This window comes from Globicephala melas, chromosome 10, assembly GCF_963455315.2.
Source record: "Globicephala melas chromosome 10, mGloMel1.2, whole genome shotgun sequence".
NCBI classification, from domain to species: domain Eukaryota; kingdom Metazoa; phylum Chordata; class Mammalia; order Artiodactyla; family Delphinidae; genus Globicephala; species Globicephala melas.
Genome location: NC_083323.1, coordinates 7019362 through 7035749, shown reverse-complemented (window position 1 = coordinate 7035749; position 16388 = coordinate 7019362). Strand labels below are relative to the sequence as shown.

Here is a 16388-nt window from a genome sequence, read left to right as displayed (position 1 = left end):
GACAACGTGGATGGACCTAGAGGGTATTATGCTAAGTGTAATAAAAGAGACAGAAAATGATAGGTGTTGGTGAGGATGTGGAGAAAAGGGGACCCTCATGCACTATTGGTGGAAATGAAAATTGATACAGCCACTATGGAAAACAGTAGGAAGTTTCCTCAAAAAATTTGCAATAGAACTACCATCCAATACAGCAATTCCACTTCTGGGTATTTTTCTGAAAGAAAACAAAAACACTAATTCAAAAAGTAATGTTCACCCTTATGTTTATTGCAGCATTATTTACAATAGCCCAAGATATGGAAGCAACCTAAGTGCCCACAGATAGATGAGTAGATAAAGAAGATGTAATATATATATATATATATATATATATATATATATATATATATATATATATATATACCGTGTAATGTTACTCAGCTGTAAAAAAGAATGAGATGTTGTCACACCATGTATGATCCTAGAGGGTATTATGCTAAGTGAAATGAGTCAGACAAAGACAAATACATAGGATTTCACTTACATATGGAATCTAAAAAACAAAACAAATGGACGAACACAACAAAACGAAACAGACTGGTAGATACAGAGAACAAATGGGTGATTGCCAGAGGGGAGGGAGTTGGGAGGGTGAGTGAAATAGGTGAGGGAGGTTAAGAGATACTACAAACTAAAAAAAAAAATTAAAAAAAAGATACTACAAACTTCCAGTTACAAAATAAATGTCACAAGGGTGAAATATACAACATGGGGAATATAGTCAATAGTATCGTAGTGTTTTTGTATGGTGACAGATGGTAACTAGACTTACCATGGAGCTGATGTAATGTATGAAAACATCGAGTCACTCTGTTGTGTACTTCGAACCAACATAGTGTTGTAGGTCAATTATACTTCAATTAAAAAATAACAATAGGGAATTCCCTGGAGGTCCAGTGGTTGGGACTCCACTCTTTCACTGCTGAGGGCCCGGGTTTGATCCCTGGTCAGGGAACTAAGATCTTATCAGCTGTGTGGTGCAGCCAAAAAAACCAAAACAAAACAAAAAACAATAAATGGGGCTTCCCTGGTGGCGCAGTGGTTAAGAGTCCACCTGCCAGTGCAGCGGACACAGGTTCAAGCCCTGGTCCAGGAAGATCCCACATGCCACGGAGCAACTAAGCCCGTGCACCACAACTACTGAGCCTGCACTCTAGAGCCCGGGAGCCACAACTACGAGCCTGCATGCGGCAACCACTGAAGCTTGCGTGCCTAGAGCCCGTGCTCCGCAACAAGAGAAGCCACCGCAATGAGAAGCCCGCACACCGCAAGGAAGAGTAGCCCCCGCTCACCGCAACTAGAGAAAGCCCGCACGCATCAACGAAGACCCAATGCAGCCAAAAATAAATAAAAGAAAAATAAATTAATTTATAAAAAAACAACAAAATGATAAATGAATAAATCCCTTCTAGTTTAGAACAAAATGATATAGAACATTTTTATCTCCCATGAACTTACACTTTGCAGGAAGTGCACACACGTCTCTCCAGCCTGAGACTTCTGATCTGCCTTCTGTCGCTTTAGATGAGCTTGCCTGTTGTGGAATTACACAGAAACAGAATCCTGCAGAGTGTTCTCTTTTGTGATGGAGCTCTGTTGTAAAAGCAGAGCTCATGTCCCTCTGGTCTTTAGAACATGTTCTTCTCCCAGGTGGCAAGAGGGCAAGTGCTTTATTCCCATCTGACTTAATGGTCTTGAATTTAAATCTCATGATCTGATTCCGATATATATAAAAGTAAAATGCTATAAAAATCCACGCAGTATTCGTTCTAACCTTGTGGCCCCGTTTTGAAGGTCAAAGATGAGCCAGACTCTCCTCCTGTAGCACTTGGCATGGTGGACCGCTCGCGAATCCTGCTGTGTGTCCTCACCTTCCTGTGCCTCTCCTTTAACCCCCTGACGGCCCTGCTGCAATGGGGAGGGGCCCACGACTCGGACCAGCGTCCACACTCAGGCTCTGGCCGCAGCATGCTGTCTCTCGAGTCAGGTAGGTGGAAGGCCCCTCGTGCCACCCGGGCCTGGGTGGGCTGCTGTGGCAGGAGAAGGCCCTGCATGCAGCCACTCGGCTTGTCCGCCAGGTCCCGAAGGGCTTTCGTAGGGGGCCCCCGCCTGCTTGCTTCTGATAGGGACTGGCATAAGCCGCATTTCAGAAGTAACAGGGCAAACCCAAGTTCAGTCAGAAAGAGCAAAACAAATCAGGACCCTGCATTGCCTTAATTGGGGGTTTGAGGGTGTGGCTGTTTGAAGGAGGATGTGGTCTTCTTACTGCCTGAGTCATTAAACCAGTGGCCTAACCCTGCCTTGGCTAACAAAGATTTTTGTGGCATCCTGCCCCATAGAGACAAGGGCTACAGGGTTCCTAGTTAGGCTGTAGAACCATCCCAAATTTGCTATCGTGTGGATTAAGGTGCATGTATTATTCCCCCGCTATGCACTTTGACATTGCTACTACATGAAGCAATCGCATTTGTTCCAAAAATGAGGTAGGAGGCTCTTTCCTCTCACAGTGAGGCGTCAGTCAGGTGCCCTGCAGTCTCCCAGGGCTGCTTCAGGAGGCGCTTCCCCACGGGCTCAGCTGAGACGCTCCTCCTTAGGTTCTGCGGGCTGGTTTGACTGGATGATGCCAACGCTCCTCTTGTGGCTGGTGAACGGTGTGATTGTCCTGAGCGTCTTTGTGAAGCTGCTGGTCCACGGGGAGCCAGTGATCCGGCCGCATTCGCGCTCCTCAGTCACCTTCTGGAGGCACCGGAAGCAGGCAGACCTGGACCTGGCCCGGGTGAGTCCTGCCGCCTGCCTTTCCCCTTCCTCCCCCAGGCTCGGCCCATAACTCAGCAACTTATTCCAACACCCCAGCATATAAAAATACCCCGGGGGCAAGAGGACGAGGGGACCCTACCCCCAACAGTTACAGGGCAGCGGAGGAGAGGGCACCTAGGCAGAAGTGATTCCACGGACACGAGCTGATCTCTAGTCTGTAATATGACGGGAGAGTAAAGTGCTCTGGGAGTCTGGGGTGTGAGCAGAGTGGTCAAGAGCAGGAAGGCCCTTCCAAGGGGAGAGGATGGCAGGAATAGGTGGGCTTCTGGGGGACTAGCAAGTAGATGGGTATGTCTGGAGTGTAGGATATGTCGGGGGAGACGAGGGCTAAGGCTGGTAGTGTAGCTAGGGCCCAAGTTGGAGACGTATTTGACTAGCAACTGATTTGAGATTTTTGTCCCAGTTCTCTGGAGAACCAGGAAGGTTTTTGAGCAGGAAAATTTGCTGCAAGTCCTCTTTTGAAATCAACAAAGGAGTTTATGGGAAGGATTCTGGGGCAAACTCACGGCACGGAAGGAAGAGTTAAACACCCGTGTCTCGGGAGGAGCAAGGACCAGTCCAGCCCTCGGCAGCAGGTAGCCATGGGCTTGCTCTCCCCGCCTGCCAGCTGCGGACCCTACAAGAGAGAATTTGGCCAGCCAGTCTGTCAGTGGACCTGTCAGCCATGTCCAGGGCTGCGGCTACTGCAATATAGGTGTGGTTGTTGGCGCCACCCCTAACACAGGATGACACGTACCCCTAGATGTTTATCCTAGAGACAGGTTCAGGGCTGTGTTTTACGAACGTCATTCTGGTGGCTGTATGAAGGGTGGGTTGGAGGAGGGAGACACAGATGCATGGAAGCAAGTGAGGGTGCTCTTAGAGGAGGCTGGGTGAGAGGTGACAAGGAGCTGGAAATTGAAAGGAAAGGCATGAATTCAAGAAATACCTGGGATGTGAAATGGAAGGAAAATGGCAGTGACAGTGACTCAGAGATGGGGGAGGCTGGAAGCTGTGGTGGGCTCCGTCTAACCGTGTTGCTTGAAAGTGCTGTGAGAGGGCCCTGAGGGTGAGAAGCTTCCCGACCAGGAGGCAGGCCGTGGTGGCCAAGATGGGTCGGGACCAGGGTGTGCTGGAAGCTGTGCGTCTGCCAGGGGAGGGCACTCAAGGGCGAGTTGGATTGGTGAGTTGGAAGAGACAAGAGCCAAAGCCCGAGCCTTAGAAACAGCCAACCTTCCTGGGAAAGACGGGAAGGAGGAGCCAGGAGACACAGAGAAAGGCCCACCTCCTTTGGAACCTGTAAACACAGGTGCTTCTCCTGGCTGGAAGGATGGCAGCACCACCTCAGAGATTGTCATCCTCAGAGCGTTGGCATCCACTTTCCCCTTGTAAGGATCCTCTTTTCTGTAATGGTGCAGGAAGGAAAGTACAGGTATCATACCCACTGCGTGATGGGAAAGGAGAAGAGCGTTTACTCCAGTTTCTCAAGACTGTGTCGCCTTCAGTAATGAGAAAAACAGAGAAAAAGGCCTTCAATACAGGGCAGTAGACTCCCTGCTAGACCCTCTCAGGTTGGCAGAGAGTTGTTCAGATCCTTGGTTAGAGTAGTTTAGCTGTGTATTTGCCTAAAACTGTGGTTCTCAAACGTCAGCAGACATTAGGATCACCCAGAGGCCCTGACCCCAGAGGCTCTGATTCATTAGGTCGGGGGGTGGGGGGGGAGGGTTAGGGTGAGGCACCAAGAATTCACATTTCTCACAAGATTCCCAGAAACCAGTAGCATCTAACAAGATGCTACTGATCTCTGGGAACCACACTTTGAGAACCTAAAAGATCACATCGTTCATCATCTAGATCCATGTCATCACCATATGTATGAAAGCTACATACATAAATTCTGAAATTCTGAATAGTATTTGCTTGAAGATATAACACAGTACCATCTAAATTTAGTAAAAAGACTGGGAGGAAATATATTAAAATTAAAAATTAAAAAAGAATGTCAGCAGTCATTCTTTCTGGGGGATAAGATTACAGGTGATTTCTTTTCACTTTTTTGTAGCTTTCTGAATTTTCCCAGATTTTCTTCAGTGAGTAGGTATTACTCTAATAGTCTGGAGGGGTGAAGAGAAAGTAAGAGTTTTTGTTAAAGTAAACAAAAAGGCCACACCAAGGCCAGCGAACATTACACCTTCTTGCCTCTTGCTAGGGGGATTTTGCAGCTGCCGCTGCAAACCTGCAAACCTGCCTGTCGGTGTTGGGCCGGGCACTGCCCACCTCCCGCCTGGACCTGGCCTGCAGCCTCTCCTGGAACGTGATCCGCTACAGCCTGCAGAAGCTGCGCCTGGTGCGCTGGCTGCTCAAGAAGGTCTTCCAGCACCGGCGGGCCACCCTGGCCACTGCCGCAGGCTTTGAGGAGGAAGCTAAGACCAGCGCTCGGGATGCAGCCCTGGCCTATCACAGGCTGCACCAGCTGCACATCACAGGTGAGGGCTGCCACCACGGCCTGTCTTGCCTCGAAGTGCCCCCATGCCATCGCTCCACCCTGGCGCAGTTTGCCAGTTTTCTGCCCCAGCTGAATGATGTCCCCTTCACGCTACCCATTTAGGATGGTTAGACAAACAGCTACAGCGGTAAAGATTGCAGTTCATCAATTTAAGACACACATTTTTCACATTAACATCTCTACGCTTGGCTTTGTCCTCTACACAATGAATGTCATGGTTGAGTTGGCAGTGTTTTTTCCTTGGTGGTACTTAATAGTGAAACTTAAAATTGATGGCATCTTAGATTCAGTGAAATATGATCATTTATTTCATTCAACGAACTCCTGCTCTAATGGAGAAGCAGACAGGTGAGCAAGGGAATTACAGTTCAGTGTGGTAGAGGTAGCGGAAGAATTGGATTTCAGTTCAGGGGAAGGGGTCCTTATTGGGGAGGGTTTCAGGAAAGGCTTTCTGGAAAAGGAAAGGCTTCTCACGAAAGGATGCGTAGAGTTCACCAGCTCTGCAGAAGGGGAGGTGCCTTCCAGGCAGAGGGATGCATGTTCCCAAGGAGGAACCCCACGTGGGTAGCTCTGGAGGAGAATATTTCAGTGGTCCCCAAGGTTGGCTGTGCAAGGGGAGAGGGATGGGAGCCAGTGCAGTGGAGGAAATGATGTCATCAGGTCTATGCTTCTGAGGTCGAGAAGATTCGCTCTGAAGAGAGCATTGAGGCTGCCTTCAGGGAGGACCAGTGGAAGCTAATGCAGGTGCCAAGAGGACAGGACAGAGATAAAGGAGAAAGTGGGGTTGACAGGCCTTGGGGACTCATTGGACGGGAAGGGTAAGGAAAGGAGCTAGCTAAGATGGTTCTCTGGTTTCTTGCTTGAGCGTTTGGGTGAACGCTGTTGCCACCAGCAAAGGTAAGGAAAACGAGAGGAGAAGCAGTTTTCTAGGGAGGAGGTGAGAAGTTCCGCTCAGGACACTTGCCTGTGAGACACCGAGGGGAAATGATGCAGTGGTGGGGGCCACGCTGGATCTGCAGGCCAAGGAAAGGAGCTAGGTCTTTGGCCTGCAGGTGAGAATGAAAACCATGGGTGCTGATGAGAGGGCTTGTGGTGAAGGGGGGCCCCTCGAGGGCATGTAGAAGGAGACCCGCACGGAAGGGGCAGGCCCGGGACAAGGAGTCGGGCAGAGGCTGCCTGAGAGGTGGTCAGGCAGGAGAGGCCAAGATGCTTGGTGTCGAGGGAGCAAAGTCAGAGGGTTCAAGAAGGGAAGTTGCTGCTGGGCCATCGATAAGATGAGGGCAGAGAACAGCAGTGGGATGTGGTAACAGGATATAGGGCCCTGGTGGCTGAGGGAGGGAGCTTCAGCCCAGGCCCTAGGGGGAGTGGAGATGAGACACTGGAGCCAGCTGTGGGGTGTGAACACCTGGGGCCTTCGTAGAGTTCTAGCAGAGGGCCATTTGCAGACCTACCCTGCTTCTCTGTCCCATCAGTGTGCCCGGGCCCGGGGGGAGGGAAGCAGCTCCATCCCAGGTCTCTGATCTGGAGGCTGCATCTGTTCAGGAGAATTCCAGCTGGGATGGTTCACATCACTCATTCTGCCCACATTCACTGAGCACTCTGTGGGCCTGGCCCCGCGCAAGGCACCAAGAGGACAGAGGTGACACGGTCCCCACACTGCCCTCCGCCTTCCTTCCCTGCAAAGGAGAAAGGCCAGTCGGTGGTGCCTCCCGGGGGGGACCAACACCTAACGCCTGTGCAGAATGAAGTCTGGAGGCTGATAAAAGACCAGAGAGGCTGGGTGGGATTGGGAGGCCTGGCTGGGCCACCCCTGAGGCTCAGCAGAGTGAGGCGCCTGCTTGCCTTGGGCACCTCCCTGCACTGTGGTGAGGACTGAAGCAGGCAGCAGCGTGAAAGCCTCAGAGCCTCGACGGGCCCCGGGGCCTGAGCAAGGGCACTCTGGTCCCCGAGTTCAGGACCACCGCAGATGAGCTGTACAGCACTCACGGGAGGGTTAGTAAGCCTCTCCTGGCCTTCCACCTCCGCCCCATGATGTGTCCGCTGTCACGGCTCAGTTGTGTGTCACGTCCCCCCACCTCAGGAGGGTGTGCGCTTATATACTGTGGGGTCTTGTTGAATGAAAATAAAGTCACGTCAGTTTGTTCTGGGGTTTTTGTCTTTAATTTTTATAACCTTTCTCGCAACATTTGGAGACGCAGGATTGTGTTAGCAGGACGTGGCCATGCTGTTGACGCCCTTTTGGAAAGCGTTGGAGTTTGCGCCTCTGAGTCCTGTTCACCGGCCTGCAGTCACAGCCACTCCCCATTACACAGGGCTGGGGCCACGGGCCAGACCTGTGACATGTGTTTTCTCTTGTCCCCAACAACCTGTGAGGCAGAAAGGAGCACACTGCTACGAAGTCACAGAGCCTGGCACCCCATCCAGGACTGTGTGATCACCGAGCTCACAGACTTTCTCCTCTGGTTCTGCTGGTACTCCGATTGTGCTTGAGAAAGCAGGAAAAAGCTTGGGTCGAGGGAATCTGTCAACAGTCGTTGTCCGTTTCTGCCGCCATAGGCAAGCTTCCTGTGGGATCCGCCTGTTCAGATGTACACATGGCTTTGTGCGCTGTGAACCTGGCTGAATGTGCAGAGGAGAAAATCCCCCCGAGCACGCTGGTTGAGATCCATCTCACGGCCGCCATGGGGCTCAAGACGCAGTGTGGAGGCAAGCTGGGCTTCCTGGCGGTAAGTGTGCTTCAGTTCCCTCCTGTGGACCTTCGCTGAGTGCCCTTCCCAGCCAGGAGCCAAGATGTGAACATAGGTGTGGGCCCCCGCCCTTGGGGGGCCGACCACCTAGAGGGGTAGACATTCATTCAGTGGGTCATTTCACAAATACTTAGGGCAGTGAACACAACAGACGAAATTCCTCCCTTAGAAGCATAACAAGGCATTTTAGTGCCCTGAGGTGAGAAGATTGATTCAGTGATAAGAGCGACCTGTATTCAGGGATTAATATATGACTCTTCTGCTTGGAATCTTCTGGTGTGTCTCCTGGTTCTTTTGTTCACTCAGAAGTATTCTATTTGGTACCTTGTGTTGATCACGGCACTGTGGATCCAGAAATGGAAAACAATGTATGTCTTGTGAGGAGCTCAGGTCAGATTCTGGGGTGGGAACTGGGGTTTCAGGCGCCTCCAGTGAGCCTGACACAGGGCCAGCCTCGGGAATTCACAACTGGATAATTCACAGTCCTTGTTACCAGCTAGTTCCCAGCCTCTGCTGACCTCAGGCTTCCTCTTACTGCAGCAGACACAGGCACGTTTCATTCAATGTCTACTTTGGGTAGGCTGACGAACACATCAGCTGTTTCAGAAAAGAATGATCACATCCCCCCTATCCATTTCCATATCTCATTAATAACGCTGATGAGCTGAGAATGAGCAGGACTGTGCCCTGTGGTGACGCTGATACGTTTCTTGAAGTGTGTCACCGTAATCTGGGTGACGAAGGGCATAGGAGAGCCCAGTGTACTTTCTGTGTCTCAACCCCGTTTCCAAGACCCAAATAAGACGTTCATTCAGCAAACGTGACTGAGTCCCTGCTCTAGGCCAGGCACTTCCCAGGGAGGACGTGCAGTGGCAAGCAGGACATTCGCCCTGCCTGGGGGAGCACATAGTCTGTCAGGGAAACCAGACCAGGACCAGGCCTTCAGGGCAGTAGATGAGTGTGAGGGTGGGGCTAATCTGGCTGCCCAGAGAGCACACTGGGCTCCCGACCCCATCTTAGAGGAAGTCAAGGTGGGCTTTCTGGGCAAAGTGAATCTAGGCTGAGAGCAGTCCTAGTGCTCTGGGCCAATGTCGTTACATTTGTAACCTCTCTGCCCCCCAGAAGTACTTTGAAGGCATTAATTTTACGGAAATACAACATACATACAGAAAAATATGCACATTTTAACTTAACAGCTCTTTTTACAAAGTGAACTTACGCATGTAAACAACCGCCCAGATCAAGAAGTGGTACGTTCCCATCACCCCCAAAAGCCTCCTGCAGGCCTTCACTCATGCTGCCCCCCCTCAGAGGTAACCATCATTTCTGTCACCGTAATTTAACCCACCTGTTGTTTGTTGTTCCTGTAAACCTTTCATTGAAGTACAATATACATGTAGAAAAGTACGCAAATTATAAATACACAGGTCAGGGACTTCCCTGGTGGTCCAGTGGCTAGGACTCCACGCTCCCAATGTAGGGGGGCCCGGGTTTGATTCCTGGACAGGGAACTAAATCCCACATGCCGCAACTAAAAAAAGATCCCACATGCTGCAACTAAAGATCCCGCGTGCCACAACTAAAGATCCCGCGTGCCGCAATGAAGATCCTGTGTGCCGCAACTAAGTACTTATTTGGCACAGCCAAATAACTAATAAATAAATAAGAAAATATTTAAAAATAATATTAATAAATAAGTAAATAAATAAATACACAGGTCAGTGACTTCACAAAATGAACACACTCTTATAACCAGCAGACAGATCAAGAAGCAGAACACGACCAAGATCCCAGAAGCCTACCTTGGGCCCCTTGCAGTCAGCAAACTGCCCCTCCCCTCAAGCCCTCCAGCCAGGTGACCACCATCCCCATGAAAGGAGAGTCACACGTATGTCCTGTATATGTCTGGCTGTCTTCGCTCAGTGTCACGTGTAAGGTTCATTTATGTTGCGTGTACTTACAGATTGCCCATTCTCATCACGTTATAGTAGTCCGTTGTATGACTAGACGCTTACAAATGGACTTTTGGGTTGTTTCCTGTTTTTGGTTATTGTGAATAGTGCTGCTGTGAACATCCCTGTTCATCTTTCAGTGAACATATGACTGCGTTTCTGGGATGGCGCTGCTAGGTCAGAGGTTATGCATATGTTCAGCTTCAGTAGACACTGCCTGACAGTTTTCCAAAGTGGATGTACCAATTTTCACCTCACCAGCAGTGGAAAGGGTTCCAGTTCTGCACCCTCACCAACCACGTGACAGTGTTGTTTTTTTAGCCCTGCTGGTGGTATCTCATAGTTTTCATTTGCAATTCCCAGGTGATGAAGGATGTTGAGCACCTTATCATTGGCCATTGGGATAGTTTGTTGGCCATTTGATCATTGGCCATTGGGATAGGTTGTTGGCCATTTGGATAGCCTCTTTTGTGAAAACCCTGTTCAAGTCTTTTACCTGTTTTTTATTTGTGACGTCTTTCTTTTTGTTGGTTTGGAGTTCTTTTTTCTGGCTATGATCCTTTGTTGGATATGTGCTTTGCATATATCGTTTCCCTCTGTGACTTGCCTGTTCTCTCTCTCCGTGGTATTGATTGATGAGCACAAGTTATTTTTTTTTTTTTGGCTGTGTTGGGTCTTTGTTGCTGTGTGTGGGCTTTCTCTAGTTGCGGTGAGCAGGGTCTACTGTCTTCGTTGCGGTGCGCGGGCTTCTCATTGTGGTGGCTTCTCTTGTTGCGGAGCATGGGCTCTAGGTGCGTGGGCTTCAGTAGTTGTGGCACGAGGGCTCAGTAGCTGTGGCTCGCAGGCTCTAGCGCGCAGGCTCAGTAGTTGTGGCGCACGGTCTTAGTTGCTCCGCGGCATGTGGGATCTTCCCGGACCAGGGCTCGCACGCCTGTCCGCTGCATTGGCAGGCAGATTCTTAACCACTGTACCACCAGGGAAGTCTGAGCATAAGTTCTTAATGTTCATGAAATCCAGATTATTCGTCTTTTCCTTAGCAATTAGACATTTTATGTCCTGTTTAATATATCTTTATCCTACCCCAAAGTCATGAAGATACTCTCCTATGGTATCTGCTAGTCTCTTTATTTTCAAATGTTCACACATAGGTCTATAATCCACTTAGAACGGATTTTTGTATGAGCTGGAGGTAGGGGTGCAAGATCGACTTTTTTTCATATGTATTATCTCCCAACCCCAGAATCTGTTGTTAAAATGACTGCCCTTTCCGCACCGCACCAAGTGGCACCTTTTGCTTAAATTAAATGTCCACGTGTGATGAGTCTCCTTCTGGACGCTCTGGTCAGTTCCATTGCACCAACACCGCACACCCCTAATGGCCAACCCCTCGAATACGTCTTGATATCTGGAAGTGTCAGTCCTCCGGCTTTAGTGACTAGTGTTTGCTCTTTACCTTGCCTTATAAATTTTAGGATCATCCCGTCATCCCAGAAATCCCACTGGGGTTTTGATTGTCTTTGTTGCTAAGACACAGGTGTTCTTTAATGGGCTACTCAGCCCATTTGAGGAAGGCATGTGTGTAACAGCTGAGGATCAGGAAAATGGTTCCCTAATGAGTGTCCCCCACCCCAAAAATATTGGGTATGCCTAACAAGCAGTGAGCAGTTTAATGTGCATTTCCTCAGTTTTCTTCCTGCACGTCAGAACATATATGCATTATAATTTATTTAATGTGATCATATCAGAAACCCTGTTTTGCCACTTGCTTTTTTCAACCAGATTATAAGTCTTGGGCCTCTTTCTTTGTTGCCTCCTATTCCACTTGCTGCTCCAGCATGTGTAAATACCGTCCTTGATGGAGCCAGTGTGCCGCTGCTAGATGTTTGGGTTGTTTCCAGCATTTGCGGTTAGAAACAGTACTGCGGGAAGTACCCTCACCCGCTTGTACAATACCTCTTCAGGTTAAGTCTAGAGGTGGTGATGCTGGGTCAAAGAGTATCAATATTTGGAAAATCAGTGGTATCGCCAAGTGTGCATTTTCAGTAAGGTGGGAAGAGTAGAGGAACCAGTCTCTAGGAAAGTAGCTGCCCCTCTCCTCTGTTTGCTTCTCTTGGAAGGGGAATGAGAGACCCAGATAGTACTTTCTTAAATAGGAAGAAGCTTTGAATTTGAATTTGAAGGTGGAATGTATTTAGCCAGCAAATGAGTCAGGCATTGGGGGTCACGCAGAGGGCTGGCCTCCGTGAAAATGGTGTAGACCAGAGGTTGCCAGGCTTTCTTGGTTCGCGGCACCCTTTGTGCCTCAGTAATTTTTTTCATGGTTTCCTTGGGCTAAAGGAAATACCTAACAGTTCTGTTTGTTAATTAGGTGCAAACATCTTAATAGATATTTGTCTTAACAACTTAGTGGCCACTTGGAAAAATAATACACAGAACTGAAGGAAGAAATAATGTTTGAGTTCTATTCTTAATAACCATAGATACTTACTAATGGGATGTGTGTGCCTGCTGCATGTGCCTTCTCAGACTTTGAAATCAGGCTGGACGCCACCACCTTCACTTCCTGTCCCACACCAGCTTTCACGCTGCACTTGCTTTTTATTAAAACAGCCTCCAAAAACTCAGCTTCCCAAAGATGACACCACCCAGAGGACGGTCATGCAGTCTCACATTGAGACCGAACTGCCTCCATCTAGCAGTTTACATGGTGTCCGATTCATGTTGAGCATTGCTGTGTTTCCCCCCAAAGTGTGACATATCCAGCGGCACCCCTGTGGAGTTTTCTGCGGTGCTTTGGGGTGCCTTGGCACACAGTTTGAGAACCGCCGAGTCGGACTGGAGTGGGAGGACGTAACCTGGAGTTGGAACTGGCCCAGGGGTACAGGGTGGCCCTCAGGATCCAAACAGTTCTGAGTCTCCTGCCACAGCCGCTCAATTCAGCAATCAGCAGATGAGTTATGGTGGTGAGGTTGCTCCTCAGCCCCAGCTTGAGTGAATTCTGGTGTCTGTAAAATTTAGGAAATGATCATGGGGTGGTAATACCAGGAAAATTAAAAGAGCAACAGAAGTGGGCTTCCCCAGCGGCACAGTGGTTAAGAATCCGCCTGCCAATGCAGGGGACACGGGTTCGAGCCCTAGTCCGGGAAGATTCCACATGCCGTGGAGCAACTAAGCCCGTGTGCCACAACTACTGAGCCTGCGCTCTAGAGCCTGCGAGCCACAACTACTGAGCCTGCTCTCTAGAGCCCGTGAGCCACAACTACTGAGCCCGCGCACCACAACTACTGAAGCCTGTGCACCTAGAGCCCGTGCTCTAGGCAACAAGAGAGGTGACCGCATTGAGAAGCCCGCGCACCACAACGAAGAGTAGCCTCTGCTCGCCGCAACTAGAGAGGAAGCCCACACACAGCAACGAAGACCCAACGCAGCCATGAATAAATAAATGTATTTGTTAAAAAAAAAAAAAAAAGAGCAACAGAAGTTATTTTCTCAGTTTCCCTTCTAGAAGCCATGCTGTGGATGACTATCCCAGGATATATATTTCTTATTAATTCAAACCACTAAACTGGAGCTCCCCCTCCTGCTGAGATGTGTTATAACTAAAGTTTTTCTTTTCTAAGAATTAAGCTTAAAAATGTATTTTAACTTAATGATTTTCTAAATCGCTTCTCTGGGTTCCTCTTGCAATATCACCTAACCAGGCTTTGTTTCTGCTTCTGTTGGTGACGCTTGGGCCCTTCTTAGGGATCAGTGGTCCTAGATTTCCCCTGGAGCAGCCATCAAGCTCCCTTGCTTGTCAGGTATGTGCTCTCAGGAGAGAGCTGGGGGCAACTGTTAGAAGGTTCGCAGTCTTCAAAGGGCCTGGAATTACCACCAAACCACCCCCAACCTCTGTCCCCTTCAGGCTCCTCAGCTGCTGTTCTCTGACCGTTGCAGTTACAAGCTCACATCCAGGGAGGGCTTTGTTGAGGGTCAGGAGAAGGTCATAGAATTCTCTACATTTGCTCTCCAGTCCCCTTTTTAAAGTATGGTGATCAGCAAAGAGGAGGAAAGGCCATTAGCGCTGCCGGCCCTGTGATTAGAGATTGAAGTGACATGCCCCGCCTGGTCCTGTGAGTGCCATGATAACATTAGAGAACAGTTTGGCCGGGTCCTTTTCTTCTGGATTTAGGCAGCCGTCACCAGGTTCCCCAAGAAAGCCAGTCTCCTTGGTCCATGTTTCTTGAGTGGTACTTTGGCAGGGCTATTTCTGACCCTGGCCTTCAAGTCTTCTGAGGCCATCACAGTAGCTGATGGCTGCTCAGAGCCCAGTAAAGGTCAGAACCATCAGACTGAACCAGACAAGGAGGTGGCTACCTTCGTTGTGGAGGTGAGGGCTGCAGTGTAAAGGTTGAGGTCCACTGCCCGGCCCAGCAGCCCCTCCTCTGGGCTCCCTGCATCTCACGCTTCTCTCTCCCTCCATCCTTCTCTGCTGAGCTTCTCATTCAGATTGGCCTGTATCGAGTGGTTTTTATGGGTTGGAAAACATGGGTTTTAGAATAAAGATATCCTTACTCAAAAAATGACACAATTTCTGAAAACATGGTTAGACAGCATCGTCCCTACAATTCTTATTCCTGGGGCCCTGGAGTGATGTTATCCTGTGGGCAGAAGAGGGGCCTGGGAAACTGGGGCACTGGCTCTTTGAATTGTCCAGCAAAGAGGGTGTTCACGTCAAGGACTCATCCAGGGATGGCAGGGGGTTCTCTTTAGGGGGCTGGACGAGTCTCAGGGCTGCCCTTTCACTCCAGTGCTTTCTAGAGTGACAGTGATGGTAAATAACAGTCACTGACCACTTGCTGGGCGCCTGTTCTAAACGCTTCACACTCAGAGGTAAAAGAGATGAAAATTAGTCAAAGCAGAATACGGTTTTGCCTAAAAATACTCTGAAAGATATGTAATTAAAATGACAGATGAGAAAAAGTCCCAGGACCCAGTGGGCCACCTGGCTAGGGTGCAGCGCCATTGACGGGGCTGAGGGCTAAAGTGCCGCGAGGGGCCTGGGAGAGCCCTCCTCAGCTCTGCAGTTGAATGCCAGCACAGCCCAGAACAAGATTCGAGTCGGGTTAGGCAGACCCAACAGGACAGGGTGCAGCCGGGCCCCCGTGGGTGCCTTGAGGCCCCACCCCCATCCAGCTGGGGCTTGTATGCGGTCATCGAGCCCGGCAGACTCCACCAGGGCCATGGCCCTGGTTTCAGTGAGGGCATTTCCTTCCAGGTATGTGAGTGCCCCAGCCCTCCTGCTGACCTCCCTTCCCCAGTCTGCTTCCACCATGGTGGCGCAGCCAGCGTTCTGCCACCCTGCTGTCACCGTGGTCCTTGTCCTTCCACAGAGCTACTTCCTCAGTCGCGCCCAGAGCCTGTGTGGCCCCGAGCGCAGCGCTGTTCCCGACTCGCTGCGCTGGCTCTGCCACCCCCTGGGTCAGAAGTTTTTCATGGAGCGGAGCTGGTCCGTGAAGTCGGCTGCCAAGGAGAGTCTGTACTGTGCCCAGAGGAACCCAGGTGAGAGCACCTGTGCAGCTATGAGAGCCACCGGTACCACAGGGTGGCTACACTCCAGACACGTGGGGACACAGGATGCCTCAGCCATGTTTTCCTTAAACTCAGGGAGGTCATGAGCCTGGTCAGCAGCTAAGCTGGGTTTGCAGCTCGCCTCTCTCTGACATGCAGAGCCCGTGGTCCTGACATCAGTCACACCGCCACACGTTACTAATGGTGATTGAGCACCAGCTGGAATCTTGCCCTTGTTCTGGGCGCTTTGGAGACTCAGAGGATGTGTGGAGTTGCTGTTTGCTGGCCCCAATCTCCCGCTCCCCCTGGAAAGCAGACAGACATAGACGGAGCAGTTAGGGAACAACAGGCGACAGACGGTCATCAAGTGCTCAGAGTGGTGGCAGGGACAGGGCTCCAGGCGTTGGGAGGCGATGCTGGCTTGCTGTCCCCGGTGTCTGACAGTGATTGGAGTCCCCGCACCCGGCCTCGGAGCAGGAGAGGCTGTTCGGGGTGGCTCAGACTTGAGCAGCCGTGGCTTTCTGCTTTCTGCGCTTTTCCTCTCTCTGAACCGGGAGTCTGGGGCGAGTCAGACATGTCCTGCAGGTACAGGGGTGTGTGTCAAACATTTTGTGGGGAAGGGAGGTTCCACCGTCATTTCTTTTTAATAACTTTATTGCTCAAAGGAAGAGTGATGTACACCACCAGAAAGTAAGGATGAAAGCAAAAGCCATCGTAAATCTCAGCTGCGTCGCCAGGCTGCTTTGTCTGTGCCGTGGACTGCCCCTGGCTCTCTCACCTCTGGTGGCTCTGGCT

The 16388-nt window shown here is 50.2% G+C and overlaps 1 protein-coding gene across 2 annotated transcripts in view; it reads left to right on the top strand.

Moving 5' to 3' along the window:
* Positions 1-16388, top strand: part of SREBF2 (sterol regulatory element binding transcription factor 2) — a 60457-nt gene that overhangs the window by 32290 nt on the left and 11779 nt on the right. For both annotated transcript variants that reach the window (XM_030855788.3, XM_060306891.2), the window contains exons 8-12: positions 1837-2029; positions 2637-2818; positions 5048-5324; positions 7901-8070; positions 15416-15584. In XM_030855788.3, the coding sequence (XP_030711648.3) occupies positions 1837-2029; positions 2637-2818; positions 5048-5324; positions 7901-8070; positions 15416-15584 (991 nt within the window). The remainder of the gene's footprint in view (positions 1-1836; positions 2030-2636; positions 2819-5047; positions 5325-7900; positions 8071-15415; positions 15585-16388) is intronic.